The sequence below is a fragment of the Mus pahari genome, chromosome 9, assembly GCF_900095145.1.
Source record: "Mus pahari chromosome 9, PAHARI_EIJ_v1.1, whole genome shotgun sequence".
Lineage (NCBI taxonomy): Eukaryota > Metazoa > Chordata > Mammalia > Rodentia > Muridae > Mus > Mus pahari.
Window position 1 is genome coordinate 61,314,382 of NC_034598.1, and position 20,538 is coordinate 61,334,919.

Here is a 20,538-nt window from a genome sequence, read left to right on the forward strand (position 1 = left end):
GAGAGAGGGAGGCAGAGAGAGAGGGAGGCAGAGAGAGGCAGAGAGACAGAGCCACACACAGACGAGAGAGAGAGAGAGAGAGAGAGACAGAGACAGAGACAGAGAGACAGAGAGAGACAGAGAGAGACAGAGACAGAGACAGAGACAGAGGCAGAGACAGGGAGACAGCGTCTCAGCCTTCCATGAAAGGCAAGCAAGGAGTTTCATTCTGCCCGGAACAACTCTGCTGAAATCCCTTGGATTCGGCCCAGTTCCAGCCTTCTTTGAAGCCTTTCCAGACAGAGTTAGACATCTCTATAGCGCTCTGCACTTGGACTTTTCAACAGTGCTTGGTGATTATTTGTCCTTGCCTCGATTTTGCTCTGCAAGACTGTCAGGAACTCAAGACCAGTTGGCAACGGTAATTGAGAGATGAAAAGAGTCAGACAGAGTGAATCTCTACACCTGGCGTCGGAGGGGAAAACCCAGTGGAGAGTGCTCTAAGCCATGACGGCAGCACCTCACGGAGGTGTCAGATTTGAGATATAACTGTGCTTGAATTCTGTGCAAAAGTCAAGGGTTTGCACATCCAGGTGAATCTCAGCTACACTCTGGGGCAGTAGCCCCCTTTCTGAATGGCTGTGGTCCTATACTGATGGGTCCTCCATTCATCTCCCAAAACTTTACTGACTTCAGGAGCTAATGCTGGCCATGCCTCCATGAATCAGAAATGTTCACATGTTCAGTTTCCTCTTGTGAGGCAAATTCATGAAGCTTTAATGGCAGCAATTTTTCAACACCAATAGAAGCTACGATGCTAGGGCATCTTGATCAAGATGTTCTTTGATTTAAAAAAACTATATTAAAAAAATCCCTACTAGGGAGCAACCTATTATATTATGGCCATTTGCTTTGCTTTTAGGATAATAGTTTTAGAAGAAAAGGTAGCTATTATGGAGTTGAGGAAAAGGAGGTAAAGAAGACGTGAAGGTTGCCTCTGTATCCCCTTAAAGAGAAAGAGATGGAGGGAGGCATGGTAAGCAGAAAGAGATCCAACTTTATATCACTGGGTGCTAAAAATGTGTTTGTTTTATTCACTGGGTAACTGTTTTTGTTAGGGTTTCTATTACTGTGACCAAACACCATGACCAAAAAGAAAGTTGGGGAGGAAAGGGTTTATGTGGCTTATGCTTCCACCTTGCTGTTCATCACTGGAGGAAGTCAGGACAGGAACTCAAACAGGGCAGGAACCTGGAGACAGGAGCTGATGCAGAAGTTATGGAGGGATGCTGCTCTCTGGCTTGTTCATCATGGCTTGCTCAGCCTGCTTTCTTATAGAACCCAGGAGCACCAGCCTAGGGATGGCACCATCCACAATAGGCTGGGCCCTCCTCCCATTGATCACAAATTGAGAAAACGCCTTACAGTTAGATTTCTTGGGGGCATTTCCTCAACTGAGGCTTATTCCTCTCTGATGACTCTAGCTTGTGCCAAGTTGACACACCAAGCCAGCCAGTACTGTAACTAACTTTAAATATTGTTTTGCTTTGAAGGTTAAAAAAAAAGGGGGGTTGCCTGCCTTACAAAGAATTCACCTCATGCTATGTTCAAAATTATATCTGAGCTATGTTAAATATTAAGGTAGAAATTTAGAACAATGTCTATGATAATGGCAGTTTCTGCCATGCATTTTGGTGCGGGTGTCTAAGGGGCTGGTATGTCAGTATGTGGGTGGGTGTTTTAGTTACTGCTATGTTGCTGTGAAGAGACACCTTGACTAAAGCAACTTATAAGAGGAAGCATTTAATTGGGGGCTGTCTTAAAGCTTCAGAGGTTTAGCTCATAACCATTATGGTAGGGAGCATGATAGCAGGCAGATATGGTGCTGAAGAAGTAATTGAGAACTTACATGTTATCCAAAAGTTAGAGACAGACATGACAGTCAGACAGTCAAATAGACAGTCAGATACACAGGCAGACAGACATAGAGAGACACAGGTGATACACACACACACACATACACACACACACACACACACACAGACAGATATATATAGAGAGACAGAGAGAGAGACAGAGAGAGACAGAGAGAGAAAAAGAGAGAGAAAGACAGAGAGACAGAGACAGAGAGACAGAGGCAGAGAGACAGAGACAGAGAGACTGGGCTTGGCATGGGCTTTTGATATCTCCAAGCCCATCCTCAGTGACACACCTACTTAGCAAAAGCCACACCTCCTAATCCTTCCCAAGCAGTTTCGCTATTTGGGGGCCAAGCATTCAAACAGATGAGCCTATGGGGACCCTTCTTACTCAAACCACCACAGTGAGTGGCACTGAATTAGGCAGGAGCCTCTTCCCTAGGGAAAAGTCTGTACCAGGAGGGTAAGGGACTTCTGGGTTTGTCTACAAAGGCTTGTGGGGCCAGGTGGGAGAGTTGGGAGTTGATTCAGTTGAGAAAATTCTTCAAGTTGGAGAGAGGGAATCTGCCCCGTCCCGACCCCTTACCCGAGCAGCTCACTTGTGTCTGGTCTCTGACATCAAACTTCTGGCTCTTAGAGAGATGTTTGGCTTTTCAGTTACTCTGCTGATTCTTCTCCCTGGTGTCTGCTTCAGTTCATTCGGCTTCTCTTTCCTGGATAATTCCTTCTGGTGAGATTGCAGTCTTGATTCTTTGGGGGGAGGGGGGTCCCTGTACTTTTCTTTAACGTATCCTAGGCTGAGTAGACATTGAATACTGGTAATTTCATTTGCATGTATACATTTACATGTGCATATGATTTGTAATTCTATTAGTTGTCACCGTAGACAATAATGCTGTAAAAACGCAGAGTTCTTTAATAAGGAATACAGTTCAAAAAAAAAAAATTAAGCATCTCTTAGACTCATAATCCATGCCTGCATTAGTCACTCTTTTGTTCCTGTGGCAATTTATAAAAGAAGGGTTGTTTTTTTTTTTTTTTTTTTTGTCTTATGGTTCTGGAGGGATAAGTCTGTCATGGTGGGGGAGTCATGATGGCAAGCAGCAGGCATGGTGGCTAAAGAATAATGCTAAGGGCACATCCTTTATTTAACAAAAGCATGAAGCAGAGAGCAAACTGAAAATGGTGTGACCCTTTAAACTCTGAAAGTCTACCTCAAGTGGCATACTATCTCCAACAAAGCTGTACCACCCAAACCTCCCCCAAACAGTGCTACCAACTGGGGACCAAGTGTTCAAATGCCCAAGACTATGGGAGACATTCTTGTTCAAATCTCTATAGCTTCCTTCTTGAGATGCTGTGTGAATTGATTGAGGTCTAGCACATGGAGGAGGTCAGGGAAGGAGGGTTCTATTTTTCCAATTATTGCTACATATCTATCTATGTAATAATATAGTCTTGTTCTCTTCAATATAGGCTAAGCCCGCCATTGGTCTAGATTTTTGGATGGAGCTGGAGGTGTCCAAGTGTCTCATGGTTCAATGCCTTGTATCCTCTAGCATATAAACCTTCCTCACAACAGTGTGGAAATCATGCCCATAGCCTGACTTCCTAGAGCAATTTTCATTCTTTTCAGAGAGGGGCAACCAGAATTGAAAATAGAAACATTTTGAGCATCGCTAGTTCAAGCCTGTGCTATATGCTTTTTCAGAAGAGGCAACTTAGTTTGCATTCTATTGCTGTGATAAAATACCCACCGGACAACTTGGAGAGGAAAGGGTTCAGGCTGTCAAGTGTAGTCAGGGCAGGAACTCAAAGCAGGAACCTAGAGACAGGAACTGAAGCAGAGGCCATGGAGGAATGCTACCGGCTTCATCCGCATGGCCTGTTCACTTTGATTTCGTCTGCCATCCAGGAATGAATACCAGCCCAGGGATGGCATTGACTCCAGTCAGCTTGGTCCTTCCACATCAATAATTCATCAAGAAAATGCCTTGCAGACTTGCCTCCAGGAAATTTTTCCTAGACAACTCGAGTTCATGTCAAGTTGACCAAAAAAAAAAACAAAAAACAAAAAAACAAAAAAACAAAAAAACAAAAAAACCCAAAAAAACCCCCAAAATACCAAATACCCCAAACAAACAAACAAAAAACCCCACCAAAACCCAGGCAGGGAGCCTTGCTGAAGTGTAAGAGAGAAAAGCACAGATGCAGCCAGAAATTCCTTTTAAAATGTCTTCATGAAAGCATTAGCAATTACCGATTTTATCTGATGTTTTAGATGCTGTGTTTAGCATATCTGCAATACAAATATGCTTGATACAGCATAGCATACGCTCATTAGATCAAGGAGCTAGATTTAGTGCTGTGTTGGGACGATAGCTCCTTCGGCACATACGCATGGGACATAACTTCTGCCCTGGTGCCATGGCTTGTCAAAATCAAAAGCTGCCTTTGACCATTAGGAGTAAGTCACAATGCTATAGACGAACCCTGCAGTGCTTAGTGCCATAATACACCCAAATGCATGCGCATTAAGTGCAAACGCCATCTTTCTTGCTCACGGTTGAACAGTTTAGGAGCAATTAATGCTAGTTTTAAATATAACTGTTTCAGAGTTTAAAAAAGGTTTTGCAGCTAGGTGCTTTTTTTTTTTTTGGTAATCACTGTTGTGTTTCTACTTTACAGGAAGAATAAAAGTGAGTTATCTCAGACCGTATTTTTCATTATGTCTAAGGAAAGTGAGTACAGCGTACAGCTTAAGCTTAGCCTTTGCTTATTACAACAGAATCCTCCCAGGGCTGGCAGATGATGTGATCTGTTTCCTTTTCTTGGGGCTCAGACATAAATTCTTGTTTGTTAGGTATGGACAGCAGCAGGTGAGGATGCAGGCTTTCACATTTACAAAGGTTGACCTGTCCTCTCGCTAGGTCGGTAACAAGAATGCAAATACGATCTTACCTTTCCTATCCTCTCCTGGGGACTCTGGGTCTTCACACTGGTCCAGCATGAGCCCTGGCCACCATGAATGTTTTCAGGATAAACTCTTCCTGAAGTCCAGTATGGGCCTGGTTTCAGCACTTAACCCTCAAGGGACTGGAGGCCCCAGGGAGTTTAGAGGTCTGGTGTGTGGGGGGGTGGGGACATCCCCGTGGAGACAGGGGGTGGGGATGAGGTATGGGATGTGGAATAGTTGGAGGGTGGACCTGGAAGGGGAATAAAATCTGGAGTTTAAAATTAATTAATTAATTAATTAATTAATAAAGAGTTGTACAGATGAGCCTGTGTATCAGCATGCTCTTTCCCAGAGGATGCTCAAACTCAGCATCAAGCCTGCCCAGCCATCTGGCTCTCTTTGTGTTGTTGTAACCCTTGCTGTTCAAGTCTGAAGCAGTGATTCTGAGATGATGGTGTGTTCTCAGAAAGCCCAATACATGTGGACTCCTCATCCTGCTTTTTAACCCAAAGCTCACATGCTCGGTCACCTCCCACCCCCACCCCCTTGTAGTGGCCATCTTCTCCTTCAGGAAAAATTTGATAGACTCACGGCCAGTGAAGGTGGTAGAGCCTTGAAAAATATTGACATCACTTCTGTCTTAGTTAGGGTTTTACTGCTGTGGACAGATACCATGACCAAGGCAATTCTCATAAGGTCAACGTTTAATTGGGGCTCCCTTACAGGCTCAAAGGTTCAGTTCATTATCAAGGTGGGAGCATGGCAGCATCCAGGCAGGCATGGTGCAGGAGGAGCTGAGAGTTCTACATCTTTATCTGAAGTCCACTAGGACAATACTGGCTTCCAGGCACCTACAGTGACATACCTACTCCAACAAGGCCACTTGTACTAATAGTGCCACTCCCTGGGTCAAGCATACACAAACTACCACACCTTTGATCCTTGAATCTTAGTGATTTTCAACAGCCACCACCACTACCAATGCCAAAGTAGCAATGACACCCTTTCTAGTAATAGCAAACAAGTACAGTTTATGAGTCTAGTAACAGTCAGGCACTATAGGTATTGAATGTGAAGAAACTCATTAAAAACTCAAAACTACCTGAGTTGTTTTGAATTTATAAATGGGGAAATGAGGTAGAGAAAGGTTAGGTAATTTGCCTAACCTGGTAATACAGTTTATAAATAGGGAAGCCAGAATCTGAATTGGGGCAATAGTTATAATAATTTGTGGGTTTAACCACTACTTTTGATAGACACCCAAACTCAAAACTTCCACATGTGTTGAAACTGAACAGTTTTCTCAAAATTTTAATTAGAAAGTTTGCACAAGATTCAAAAATGACTTTTTTCCCCCCTTTGGTTGTTCTCTGAGTACTCTCTGTGCCTATTGGAAAGATTAGCTCTGTGCTTTCTGGCCCAGGCCTTGGCCCAATTACCAGGCTTTGCTAGAAGGTAGTCCTTTTGATCTTCATAGGGTTGAAACTGCTCAACACCCACACCTCCATTTATCATGAGGAGGCAAATCTCCTCACTTGGAAATCTCACTGTCACTTGGAAAAAGAAGGGCCCTGCACCTCAGGACAGCATGCTTAAGCCGTAGGAGACTGCTGTGTGCTCCATCCTCAGGCAGAAGCAAGCGAGACCCCATGCCCTGCCGTCCAAGCCTCACCATCAGCTCTCTGTGTGACACTGGCAAAGCCATTTAACCTCCCTGTGTGCTGCATGATGAAATAACGCTTTGATCTTTGGAGAGAAGAAAGCTTGACATAAATACCAAGTAGGCCCGCTCATCTTCTGCACCCTCTTACACTCACGTGGAGACTGCTGTTTCTCCTAAAATTCCAGAGTATTCTTAGTGACAGGGGGATATTCCTAGGCATGAAGTCCCAAGTTTTCAATCACAGCATTATGCCTTGTCTAGTGAAGTGCCTAAAAGTCCACCGCCAGCCCTAAGACTTTTTACAGAGCCTGTTGTCTCAGGAGCATTGAGTACCCTTCATGGTACTACGTTCCATTTAAAAAAGTCCTCTACATGATTTAAAGCCTGTGCATTGTGAAACCGAATTTGTGCCTAAACGCCCACTGGAACCTGAGTTCTGTGCTTTGAAGATAGCTACACGGACTGTGATAAAGTAGTCTCTCTCTCTTTCTTTCCTTTTTTTTTAAAGCCGATTTTAAGCAACCATCCCCCCAACCCCTGCCCTGCCCCTGGTCTTCTATGTGTGGTGCCCACAATCCAAAATTAGAGCGCTCAGAAGCAACCACACCTGGATGAAAATTCATATTCCCTCGGCTGGCTGGAGTCAGGGAGAAATTCATTATGCACCTTCAGGTGTGCAGGATAGCGATGACCAGGGAGCACTTTTTTTTTTCTCAGAAGTATTTGCATTTTTAAATTGAAAGTTCAGAAGAAGAAATTCAAAATGATTGAATTCTAGGAAGAAAAGAGGTAATCACCATCCAAGCCCCTTCATTGTCGTGTGAAGAATGACACCCGTGTGGGTAGGCTCGTCACAGGCACTGCCATTAGAGAAAAGGAAAGGAAGCTGACACGCCCCTCCTCATTCTGTCTGTCTGGCATCAGGCCGCCCATTTTGGAGAAGTCTGTGAGACCTTCACCATCTTACAGATGGCAATTCTAAGGTTCGTAGGAGTCAGGTAATTTCCCTAAGGTCGTACAACTAGAAAAGAGCAGAGCCACGATTTGGTCCAGAGCTCTAATGTGATTGGAAATTAGGAATGGTGCGAGTTTCACTCGGCTTCTTCCTGGTGTGGAGCAGTGGAGTCTCCTCGACACCTGCTGTGTTCAGTTGAGTTGGGCATTTCTCATGTGCCAGGCTTGCCCAAGCACTAGCTACTCAGAAAGAACGTGGTATGGCCTCTATCCTGGGTATACTTAAACTCCCTAGTGATAAAGTAGAGAGAGTGAGAGAGCAAATACTCATCCAAATATGAAAACTGAGACATAAACTCCACTTAATGCGATATGAGCGATACTATTTAAGGTATGGAAACCTATGCTCTCCACACACTATATCTTTACATTGTCTAAAGATGCATGGTGAAAGGGGCTCATCATCTCCATCTTTCTAGATGAAAAAAAATAGTATGTTTCTGTTGATCAATATGATAAAATATGCCTATTGACAGTTATTAAGTGAAGTTGATTAAGGCTATAAATCAAATATCGAGTTGCATTAGCCACATTTCAAATGTTCTGTAGCTATAATGGCAAGTGGCCGTTTCATTGGATAGCATAGATAGAGGATCTGGCACATCACTGCAGAGTGTCCCATTGGATAGGGCTGTCTAAGTCATTTGCCTTCACGGGGATGTGGGAAATAAATCTAGGAGATGACTCCAGAGAACATCCTTTAAAAACTTATTTATTGTTAAATGTCCACCATCAATAGTGTAGCGGTTTGAATGAAAATGGCCCTGTAGGCTCATGTTTGAATACTTGGTCCCCAGTTGGTAGACCTATTTAGGGAGGATTAGGAGGTGTGGTCTAGTTAAAAGAGGTATATCTTTGGGGGGAGGCTTCAAGGTTGTGTGTGTGTGTGTGTGTTATTCTTTATGGTTGAGTGTAGTAACTGTACTATTTCATTCATAGGTGTTTGATGGTTGCTATACACAATATCATTGGTGTTTATAAGTCATCCAACAAAGTAAATGGCAAACAACCTTTAAAAAATATTTCTTACTGTTGTTATTTCTCTCTTTTTTTATTGGATATTTTCTTTATTTACATTTTAAATGTAAATATACCCTTTCCCGCTCCCCCCCCCCGCTCCTCCATGCCCCTTATCCCATCCTCCCTTCCCCTGCTTCTATGAGGGTGCTCCTCCACTCCTCCACCCATTCCCACCTCCCCGCCCTCAGCTCCCCTACACTGGGGCATCTGTCGAGGCTTTGAGGTTTTAAAAGCTCCATATAATTCCTAGTTAGTTCTCTCTCCCATAATTCCTAGTTAGTTCTCTCTCCCATAATTCCTAGTTAGTTCTCTCTCCCGTCTCCCTTGTACTGGCTGGTTTTGAGTCATCTTGACACAACTGGAGTTATCACAGAGAAAGGAGCTTCAGTTGAGGAAATGCCGCCATGAGATCCGGCTGTGAGGGGTTTTCTCAGTTAGTGATCAAGGGTCCAAGCTACTTCTTTTGTGAGAAGAGAGTACTCCTGGTCACTGTCCTTTTTGGATAGTCGCCATAAGGTAACCTTTGCAAGGCGTTTTACTAAAATTATGCCTTATTTACTTTTAAATTGTGGCTCCCAATATAGTCCCTAGTGTGTATGAAGTGCATAACAAATTGTTTTAAGAAAGATAGAGTCAGAGGATGCCTCAGCAGGTAAGGGGACTCGTTCTTGCCCATGCATGAGGACCTGAGTTCAAATCTCCAGTACCTATGACTGGAGCATGGCTGTGAAAAAACCCAGCCCTGTGGGTGACAGAGAGAACAGAGTCACTCACTATGGCCTGTGGTAGCCAGCCTAGCTTAGAGACATGCTTAGAGACATGTACACACAGAGAGAGAGACACATACATACAACACACAACACACATAACACATACATACACACAACGCAGACATAACACACGCAACAGAAAGACAGAGAGACACACATAGACATACTCATACAGGGACACATACAGACAATATACATACAGATATACACAAAATACATATAACATAAATGTATAACACACATATAACACGCATAGCCAGACACATAGACACACAGGCACATACAGACATACACACAAATACACACAGCTACACCCAGACACACTCACATAGACGTACACAGGCATTCACAGACACATGCACAAAGACACACATACACACACACAACACATACACACAGAGACACAAACAGAGGTTCATACATAGACACACACACACACACACAGACAGGTACACACACACACAGAGACAGAGGAACAGAGACAGAGAGAGGTCTGTAACATTCTCTATACTCCCAAAATCGTATAGTCAAGAGCAAGATTGTTAGAAATCCTCAGGACTCTTAGGGGAGGAAAGTAAAGATTTCCTCCTTGGCAACCTGTGAGTGTGTGACTTTGCAAAAAGAGGGCCACATTTGTGTTTATATACCCTGTGATGTGTAGTAGATGAAGTGATCATAAGAACGGCCAAAAACCTTATGTGGGCTTGATGGTTTTATTTGCTGGTTTCTTGAGACAGTGGCATGTCGCCCAAGGCTAGTCTTGAACTTGCTTTCTTGCAGAAGCTAGTCTTGAACTTCTGACCTTCCTGTTTCTACTTCTCAAGTCTTAGGCTATGGTGTGTACCACCAGGTCTGGCTTACAGCATGCGGTTTTAAATCTGAACTCAGAAAACTCTGCCTCCCTAGCAAGCTCCAAGGACAAGTTGCCTCAATACTAAATTAATTCCCCATTATCATCCCAGGGCAGTGAGAACCAAGCAAGTCTCCTGCAGGCTGCTTGTTCTGCATCCTGGATGGACATCCCCACGAAAGGCCCTGTGAAGGCTGAAGAAATACTCTATTCTGGGTCACAGCTCACCCACAATACACATTACATACACGTATATTTTCACCAAGGCAGACCCCCAAACTTCTCCCTCTTATCTTATTTCCCTTCTTTTTATGATTTAGTAAGTGTGTTTGGCTTCTGTCATGTAGAACAAACAAACCCGCAGAGAAGCGTTTGAAAGGACGAATGTGTCGGTTTGGGTTGGGGAAACCCACATCATATACTCGTTCCCCACCTCTCAAAGGTTTTAATTTACGGCAAAAGTAAAAAGCCGTTGTTGAAAACTGAGCAAGAGGAGTCAGCTTTGAAAACTGATAAGAGGAGGGAAAAAAAATGCCAGACTCATTTTGAATTTGAACGTAACAACCAGGACCCTTATTTCCCTGCAGCAAAATGATCGCGACTTTCTTAGAATGATTTAAGAATTCCCCAGAGACACTTTGCCCGGGGGCCCCTTTGTGGGCCCATCTCGGCGGCTTTAGAATCCTCCTAACTGGGCTTATCAGAGAAGATTCCAATTTAGAGCAGTGAAAGTCTAGTGTCTGATATCAGTACTAGCTTTTTTTTTTTTTCTTTGAAGAGACATGATGTTTTACAGTGCTAACAGTTTTGAAAGGTCCTACGTTTTCAGGCAACAGAGCACTTTTGTGAGAAGGGCTCTGAAAAGCGCTATTCAGGAGAAAACCGCATCAAAAGGAGTTGAAGAGAGAGAGAGAGAGAGAGAGAGAGAGAGAGAGAGAGAGAGAGAGAGAGAGAGAGAGAGAGAGAGAGAGAGAGAGAGAGAGAGAGAGAGAGAGAGAGAGAGAGAGAGAGAGAGGAGAGAGAGAGAGAGAAAAGTTTGCTGATGTAGAGATTGGAAGCAGCCCATGCTGGCAGGCACAATTATGACCAAATAATTGAATCTTTTAAGAGAGATAAGATGAGATAAAGCAAGAGTTGCCATCTCCCAGTGGGAGCAGGTTCATTAGATACTAAGGAGTCCAGCTGTGGAGAATTCAACTTCCAGAGAGGCCTTGGTCTGCTTTACAGGCAGGGCATAGTGGCAGTAAATCAGGGGGAAGCCCACACAGCGTCAGTCCTCCAGACCTTAATTGGCAGGAAAGCTGGGGGGGGGGAGTCTTGGGTACCCTCACTCTTACTCCACACCCTGGAACCTCTCAGACCCCTAAAATGATGATCATCTTCTGCTCTTCCTCCTTGAGAAAGAAACTTAAGGAAACATAACCTTACACAGTTAATGGGTTCTTTGAAACTTGCTTTGTTCGGATCTGTTCATTTCATGCCTTGGAGTGTTTTGTCTACATGTATAAATGTGTACAATGTGCACGTCTGGTACTCACAGAGACCAGAAGAGGGTATTGGTACCCTCAAACTGGACTTACAAATGGCTGTAAGTCGCCACGTGGGTGCTGGGAGTTGAACCCAAATCCTCTGCAAGAACAACAAATGCTGTTAACTGCTGAGCCGACTCTCCAGCATCCAGTGAACTTTTCTTTTTTTAAATCAGAAATGCTAATATCCATCTTTGCTCATTGGTTAAATTCTTTGCTCATTTGCTCATTGGATGCCTCCTTCATTGTCACCAAGTTCCTTTGTCAAAGACAATGGGAGACAGAATGATCCAGTGTTTATTTCAATGTTCCACCAGTCCCAAAGGATAATAACGTTGCTCTTGATCTGGAAATATGGGACCTCTTAGCCTTGGTCCATCAGGTTATTGTGTCTTCTGCATTCATATTTTCACTGGGAACATTTCTCAGGGTTCCTGCATGGAGACAATGCTGAGAGAAGAGCAGAAAGTAGTGGAATCAAGCACAATCATTTCTCCCCTAACAGAGCAGAGGGCGGCCCTAACACTCTGTTAAGGGTTCCCTTAGACATCTTGCTTCAGGCTTTCATCCTTAATGGAACAATGTAACTCACTCTGTTATATTGTATAGCTTGCTTCTTTCAAATCCACCCTTTCTTTCATCCTGTATACAGTTTGCTTACCTTGTCATTGTGACGAGCCTAGAGGTTTTGAAGTTGGGGTAGTGTGTTACTGGCTTCTGATAATGACACAATGACACCTTCATGTAAAATCCAGGTCACAGACCTTTTGTTAGCCGAGGGGAATTGATTCCTTCCTGTCATTTGTCTGCCTTCGTGTGCTCGCTTTCTTTCTTTCTTTCTTTCTTTCTTTCTTTCTTTCTTTCTTTCTTTCTTTCTTTCTTTCTTTCTTTCTTTCTTTCTCTCTCTCTCTCTCTNTCTCTCTCTCTCTCTCTCTCTCTCTCTCTCTCTCTCTCTCTCTTTCTCTCTCTCTCTCTCTCTTTCTTTCCTCTGTAGCTGAGGATTTTTACTTTAAAGCAAAATTTTGGACTTTATTCTTACCTGGGTACATGGGAGATTGTCCTTCTATGTCAGGCCTTTTCAGTTTACGTTAAATAAATTTACAATAAAATAAGCTTTTGGGTTTATTTGAAGTTACTCCAAGGATCAACCTTTATTGACTCTGTTATACTAATTACATGGTTGTATTAATGATTATGCACTGTTACGTGACGCATCTAGCATCACGCCCGCCTTTCTTCAACATTCCCTGGAATCCTTTCTCGCGTCTTTGTTCCCATGGTTTAAGGATACCGGGCCAATACTAGTCTCAGTATCTTTTCTAGTGCTAGATATCAGGTCTGCTGTGGAGTTATTGTCGCTTTATTGCTTTCAGGATTAGAAGGATGCTTTAGTATTGACATCAAAGGCTAATGTGGGAATGCCCAGAGTTTTCCATGGCAGGGCACTTGACCTTAATCTCCGCATTGGTGTAGACTCTTGGAATGAGATTGAAGACTCCACTCACAGAATGGAAGTGTTAGGCACACGTCCGCATTGAGTGCAGGTGGAGGAGTAATTAATTACCTGTTATTTGGTCTTGGTTTTTCATCCTTCTTCATGGTCACTGTGCATCCTTGGAGGAAGTCAACTTAGCATCCCCACATCGTACAAGCATCTTCCACTGTAATTTTAGGCTCTAGTTGTTTGTGAGCTTAGCCTTTAACATCTGAGCCATCTCTCCAGCCCAACCACTAGTTGTTTGTAAGCCTGCTGGGAGACAGCCCGGTGCCATTAGCCCTGAGAATAGGTCTGTCTCTCATTTTCACCTCGGGAGCCTTAAAAAATGATTTTCCGGTCAATTCCAGGAAACCTAATTGAACCGGTCATAAGTGGGGCCTAGACACTTGGTGTTTTTTAAAAGGCCCCTCAAGTGCTTTGGAAGCATGAGGCCAGGAGATGGCAGAAAAAGAGGCTCGGGCAGGCTAACCCTGACTTTCCTTATGCTAATTATGTGGGTTCTACTCTCTGTCTATGCGCTAAGGCTGGACTTTGTCCTCACTTCTGCTGTCTCTGTAAATTCAAACAGCAAGAGAGCAGAGAGCTTTAAGTCGGAAGAATTTCAAGTCCTGTCTTTCTTTCCCTTATAGTATGACCATAGAGAAGATTGCGTTTACTCAATTTTAGTTTCCCCGTTGATCAAAAGGACGCTATAAAGCCCCTTGGCGAGGGAAGGCTAAATCGCTAACATGACACAAAACCTTAAGCGCTGGATCCTGTTCCTAAAGCTTCAGTATATTTCCCCATGTGCACGCATGCATCTGTGCGTGTGAGTGTATGTGTGTGTGATGTGTGTGTGTGTGTGAAGGCCAGAGGTTGATATAGGGTCACTGGTCACTGTCCACTGAACATGGAGCTCACTGTTCTGGCAAGCTTGTCTCCATGCCCCATCTGGGCTTATAGATGCCAGGGTTTTGATCTGGGTGATGGGGGTCCAAACTCAAGTCCCTATGCAGGCATCTTAACCACTGACGGGCATCCTCAGGCTCATCCTCCCACAGCTCCAAGGACTAGGGTAGAGAGGGAATTAAGGGAAAACAGATCCATAAACCCACAAAAGCTGGAGAAGCTGCAGAACCACCAAAGCTGAGTGTGTTTATTATATTCAGTAGACCGCGGGGGGGGGGGCTGTCAGTACATCTTGCTGAACAAGGAGGTGGGGTCATCACGTACATTTAAACATTCAACCTGGTCTGTCACTAAAGGGTTTGGTCAAGGTTGGTCCTGTAGCTTGAATTATTAGAAGGTCGTTCGTTTGAGTGAGGTCTGTTTGATGTGAGTTTCAAGATCATAACATTTACTGTCAGTCACTGTTTGGTTATCCATCTTTGTAATAATGACAGTAGCACTGGACTTTGGGTGTACAGCACCTATGAAGTAATACATTGTAGAGAAGCACAGGAGTTCAGAAACATCTTTCAGTTACTATGTAACCATTTAGAATTTAAAAAAAATGTTTTTTTTGGTCATGAGCATAAATCTTTCTGCATCTCGACCCATGCTCAGAGAATTATGGGAAAATTCATTTCAATGTAACCTGGTACCAAGAAACAGTTTATTATTCATGACAATATCTTAAGAAGGCACCTGCCTTATTTAGCTGTGACACATGCCCATCCCTTGCCCACTTACTCAGCTCCAAATGGAAGCTTGAGCTGATGAGAATGGATGCAGGCTTTTGTTATCTCCAGGGTCTTGTCCAGGTCAGAGAACTGGGAGAATCTTCCAAAGGCATTTCTCAAAGGAAGTGTGCATGCCTCAGTGGATCAGCTGTCCGAGGGAACAGACTTTGTGGACAACAGATGATTCTCTGGTGTTTCTCAGTACCTCATGAAGCCAAACAAGGGCTCGATACAAATTAAGGACTAGCACAAGATTTAAAAAAAAAAAAAAAAACAACATGAGAAGTTGAACCAAAATTTTGGCTTTATTAGTATTATTAAAAGACAGGAAATTTAGTTTAAAAACCATAATATGTTCAATCAGAAGCAACACGCTTGTGCCCGTGGGCACGCTCTTGCACGCAAACACACACACACGCACACACACACACACACACAAAATTGACTTTTATTTGTGATTCCTGAACTGGACCTTAAAACCACAGAAAGTCATAGCTGCAAGGTGGCCATAGAACGATTATGGGCACAAAATGCAAGTGACCCACAGGGACAGCTTAATTGATGGTAGCGGGTGATTGTCTTATTTGAACCAGCTTGCTACCTGTGATTGAGGTTGAGCGGCTGGAATCCGCTCCGACTCAGATATTTGTTATAACAGTTACACCCAAATTAGGCTTTCAGTTACACTGTACCAAGTTAGGCTGCAGTTTGTTACGCCGAGACTCAATTTCAAAGGCGTTCTTCAGCCCAAATTTAATTTAGTTTATTACTACCTATGCCTAAAATCAGCAAGCATTCTCTATTAAAGGGCCAGGGAGCAATTATTTTAGAATTTGCCGAAATGTGACCTCAGTTCCAGCTATTCGACTCTGCAGTTGTTGACAAAAATGACTGTAGACCGTATACAAGTGGGCATGGTTGTGTTTCAGTCAAACTCTGTTTATAATATGGCCAAATGGCGAGTGATTTAGTGGTTTGCCCATCCTGAGCTGCAGGATCTCACACCAAGAAGTTCGGCTTCCTAAGCCTGTCTGGAGGATGAGATGTAGCATATACCATGCGCTCAGCATGCAGTGACACTGGGAAACAAGCAGCGTCCCAAGGTGGTAGCTCATGCCTGTTGGGGAAGCTTCCTTCGCTGAGGAAACACATCTGGGGAGAGTTCAAGGTCCAGACCTCCACTGGCTTTTGGGCAGGACCATGTCTCCAAAAGAAGTAATAGCTTTTCTTGTGCTTTATTAAAAGTATTATATCCCGGCCTGAGAAAAATGTCTCAGTGGGAAAAGTGCTTATCTCTCTATATGAGGACCTAAATTTGAGCTCAGAACCCATGTTAAGAAAAAAAATAAAGTCAGATTGCTGTGGTGAAGAGGCAGAGGCAGCAGGGCCTCACTGTCTGGACAGATCAGTCTGTGAGGTGAGTTCCAGGCCAATGAAAGATGCAATCTCAAAAGACAGGATGAAAAATTAGGATTAATAAGATTATACTTAGGGTTTTCAATCTTGTCCTATAGGCAACACTTTAAAACTTGTCCCTGGCCTCCGTAGGCACATGAACACGTCCTTTCATATACATATGCGCTATGTGTCACACATGATTTCATACCCTGCCCGTAAATAACATATCACCCAGCCTAACATGTCATTAATCATATGGTGCATCTACATTTCAGGTATGACGAATGGAAATTATATAATAAGCATATAATATAAACATATAATAAGTTATATGCAATTTATCTACTAAGATTATACTTAGAGTTTTCAGTCTTGTCCTATAGGTGATACTTTCAAACTTGCTCTGTAACATGCATTTGTGATTTTTTTTTTTTCTCCCTCACAGAGATACATGCCATGAACTCTTGGGACACGTGCCACTGCTTGCGGATCCCAAGTTTGCTCAGTTTTCACAAGAGATAGGCTTAGCGTCTCTGGGAGCCTCAGATGAGGACGTTCAGAAACTAGCCACGGTGAGTTAATTTTCAACTTTAGAAACTGTCCAGTGCCTAGTTGTATGGTGAAATAAAACCCATGGCCTTTGGCCGTGCCTCCTAGGCTAATGTCCTGGGGAGAGCAGGGTTTTACCCTAACTTTGTTCTTGTTTGGCAAAAAAAGATAATGAACTCCAGGTGTATTAGCTCCCGAAATATGTTTTTTACTCTTCCTGTTTAGTTGGATGGATGGCTATAAAGCAGTGGTCAGTATTTTAGGGTTGGGAGCTGTATTAGTCAGGGTTCTCTAGAGTCACAGAACTTACGGATATGCTCTATATAGTAAAGGAATTTATTGATGACTCACAGTCTGCAGTCCAAATCCCAACAATGGTTCTGTAGTAGCTGTGGTTGGAAGTCCAAGGATCTAGCAGTTGCTGAGTCCCACACGGCAAGAAGGCAGAAGAGCGAGAACCAGACTCCCTTCTTCCAATGTCCTTATATGGTCCCCAGCAGAAGGTGTAGCCCAGATTAAAGGTGTGTGCCACCACACCTTTAATCCCAGATGACCTTGGACTTGGAGATCTCCCTGTCTTAATCTTCTGGATTCAATCACCACTGTGTCTCAAGATCTCCATACCAAGATCCAGATCAGAAACTTCTATCTCCCAGCCTCCAGATTAGGTTCACTGGTGAGCCTTCCAATTCTGGTTTGTAGTTCATTTCAAATATAGTCAAGTTGACAACCAGGAATAGCCACTACAGGAGCCTTATAATCACTGTTAAAATTAGTCAGCTCAGCTACCATGGAACAAAAAGCAGCCATAGATAATATGTAAGTGAGTATATGTGGGTATAGTCTGATGAGAAATGAAGTCTGACTATACCTGATGAGAAATGAAGCTATTATTACTCCATCCCACCAACTCATTTGCGTCAAGTCCCTCAAAGAAGTAGTAGGTGAAAATGAGAGATGAGTTGTACCAAAGGAGAAAAATCCAGAGAGGACAGATGGAAAACTACCTCCATTGCTATTTATGTCGACTGTGAGGCAGGCTTTGTTATTCCTATATTCTGGGCGAGATTTATATTATTAATTCTTCTGTTTATATAGTGCCCGATTTTCCTTGTTTATAGTGAATTTAAGCGCATATAAAAAAAGAATTATGACTCATGAAAGGAGACACTTAATAACTTTCTGGAATGCACTGTCAACAGATCTGAGGAGAAAGCCAACAGCCACTAATTGGCATCGCTAAACTTGGTTTTGTCTAAGGCTGCGTTTGGACATCTGGGTCTGGTTTCCACAGGGTTCAGGCTGCATTGCCTGTGGACACCATAGTCCCTTGCTATATTTCTGCCTGATATTTATTTTGACATGTTAATAATTGTTTCGTTTCGAGAATGAAGCTATCTCTGCTGCTTCTCCGTGGGCAATGGTTTTTACGCCCTGAGACCCATTTAAATGAACCTCTTTTGTATCTAAAGAAATTGATGATGATGCTCTGAGAGTGTATTTCAAATGCATTGTTATACATGTAAATAATTTGCCCTCTGGTGGATAATGAATAAGGCCATTAGTTTTGGCTGCTAGATTCTTTTTTTACTCCTCATAGCTGTTGTAGGTCTGTGCATGACAGATACGCAAAAATATTTCCAATAAGGGCTACATGGCATGTGTTATAATTTTGAGGTAAACTATTTCCCATTTCTGGTTAAGGTGGATCTAATACATTAGTTTGTACATTGGGTTTGGGGACTTAAATGCTGTCAGTGGACAGGTAGGTAGTAAACATCTATGAAACAGAGAGATATAAATTAATAAGGAGCTTTGGAGTCTTTGGGGAAACTGGAGAAAACACATCATGCGTACAGGCCTTCAGATGCAAAATTAAAACAAAACCAAAAGTTCATCAGCAATGGTTCACATCTCTAAATAGAAACGGAACTGTAGGATCAAGGTGGCCAGCTTTTGTTTTGGACTTGAGAGCTTTTCAGTGGACTATACCAAGTTGAAGGAACAAGATCACATGATTCATCCTTACAGTATACTGTTTATCCCCAGTTATGCAGTTCTGTTTCATAGGCAACAGAGTATTTTTTCTAAGATGGCTACTACAATAAATTATCTTATTGTGTTGAAAGGCAAGTTGATTTGAATGACAACTTAAATATATCTGTTTACATACATGGTTTTGTGTGTGTGTGTGTGTGTGTGTGTGTGTGTGTGTGTGAGCGTGCATGCACTCGAGGGTGCTCACACATGTGCCTGCACACATGCATGTGTGTGTCTGTCCATGTGTCCATGTGCATACATGTGTCTCTGTGTATGTATGTTTTTAAGGGTGCTCACACACATGTCTGCACACATGTGTGTGTATCCTCCCATGTTTTCATGTGAGTGTGTGTCTCTGTATGTGTGTGTGCATGCATGTGTGTGCCTTAGTACAGTGTGAAAGTCAGAGAACCATTTATGGAAGATGGTTCTCTCTTCTACCATGTGGGATCTGGGGATCAAATTCAAAGATATTTAGGCTTGGTGGAAAGAGTTATCGACTGAACCACCTCACAGACCCTGAATTATAACTTAAAATGGCTGTAAAGATGATTTTCATACATGTACCCTGAGCATGTTTCAGTTCATTGATCTGGAAGAAGGACAGTCGGACAAAGTGCAACTCCAGGAACTGAGACTGTATAGGCATGGAAAGAAAGAATTCCATTGTTAGATATAAAACGGCTTATGTTTCTGTAGGCAACAAAGCTGGAACTTCTTTGTTTGTTCAGGACAAAGTCACATGTAGCTCAGGCTGGCTTTGAATTTACTATGAGGTAAATTCCGTGCCAAATACAGCACAGGATCTTCTGCCCAGGGACTGGTCCTGCTCACAATTAAGGTTGGTCCTCCTGCCTCTACCTCCTGAATTGCTGAGATTATAGGAATGCATTCTAGGGCCTGGCCTAAAGTCACAGTCTCGAAGTTAGTTTTTCTACCAGGGACATACCATCTACACGTCCGATGGACATATACCACGGGAAGATCGAGGGAAGGGCGATGGGGGGTTACTTCAGCTCCAGAATCAAGAGTACAGCCCATCACTGCAGGGTAGCCAAGGTAACGGAGGTTGAGACAACGGGTCCCATAGCCTCCACAATGCAGAAGCAGAGCAGCTTCCATGTACGCCAGAGTTCAGCTGCTTTTCTCCAGTTCACAATCGTCTGCCCAGGGACCCCCCGCCCCCCCGTTCACAATTAGGATGGGTCTTCCCATATCAATAAGTATAATCAAGACAATCCCTGATAGACCTTCTCAGAGGCTCACCTTCATCGAGATAATCCCTCCCAAGTTGATTTTAGATCTGTCAATTTGACAATGACGGCAACCTTTGCAGTTTGGTGGCAGAAGGAGCCGGTGACCTTGAAGAGAGATAGGATAGTAAGTCAATGCTCCCGCATGCCTTTCCCAAGTAATCTCTCAGCCTCATTTGTATATCCAAGATCCTTTTTGTGTAAATACTAGTACTATAGGATATCCTTCTTGTTATAAAACTTCCTGCTTCCCAGCCTGGAAGTGAACCCTGGCAGCTACGAGAGCTGTGCACTGGTGCTGTTTTGTATCACGCTGGTTTTTTTTTTTTTTTTAAACATTTTTACTATTATTATTATTTTCTTTTTTATTATTATTATTATTTTCTTTATTTACATTTCAAATGCTATCCCGAAAGTTCCATATACCCCACCCCCGCCC

At 43.1% G+C, this 20,538-nt stretch overlaps 1 protein-coding gene across 2 annotated transcripts in view; it reads left to right on the plus strand.

Annotated features, from left to right (window-relative positions):
- The window catches only part of Tph2 (tryptophan hydroxylase 2), a 107,469-nt gene that overhangs the window by 48,956 nt on the left and 37,975 nt on the right, over positions 1–20,538 (plus strand). For both annotated transcript variants that reach the window (XM_021205325.1, XM_021205324.2), the window contains one exon: positions 16,703–16,829. In XM_021205325.1, the coding sequence (XP_021060984.1) occupies positions 16,703–16,829 (127 nt within the window). The remainder of the gene's footprint in view (positions 1–16,702; positions 16,830–20,538) is intronic.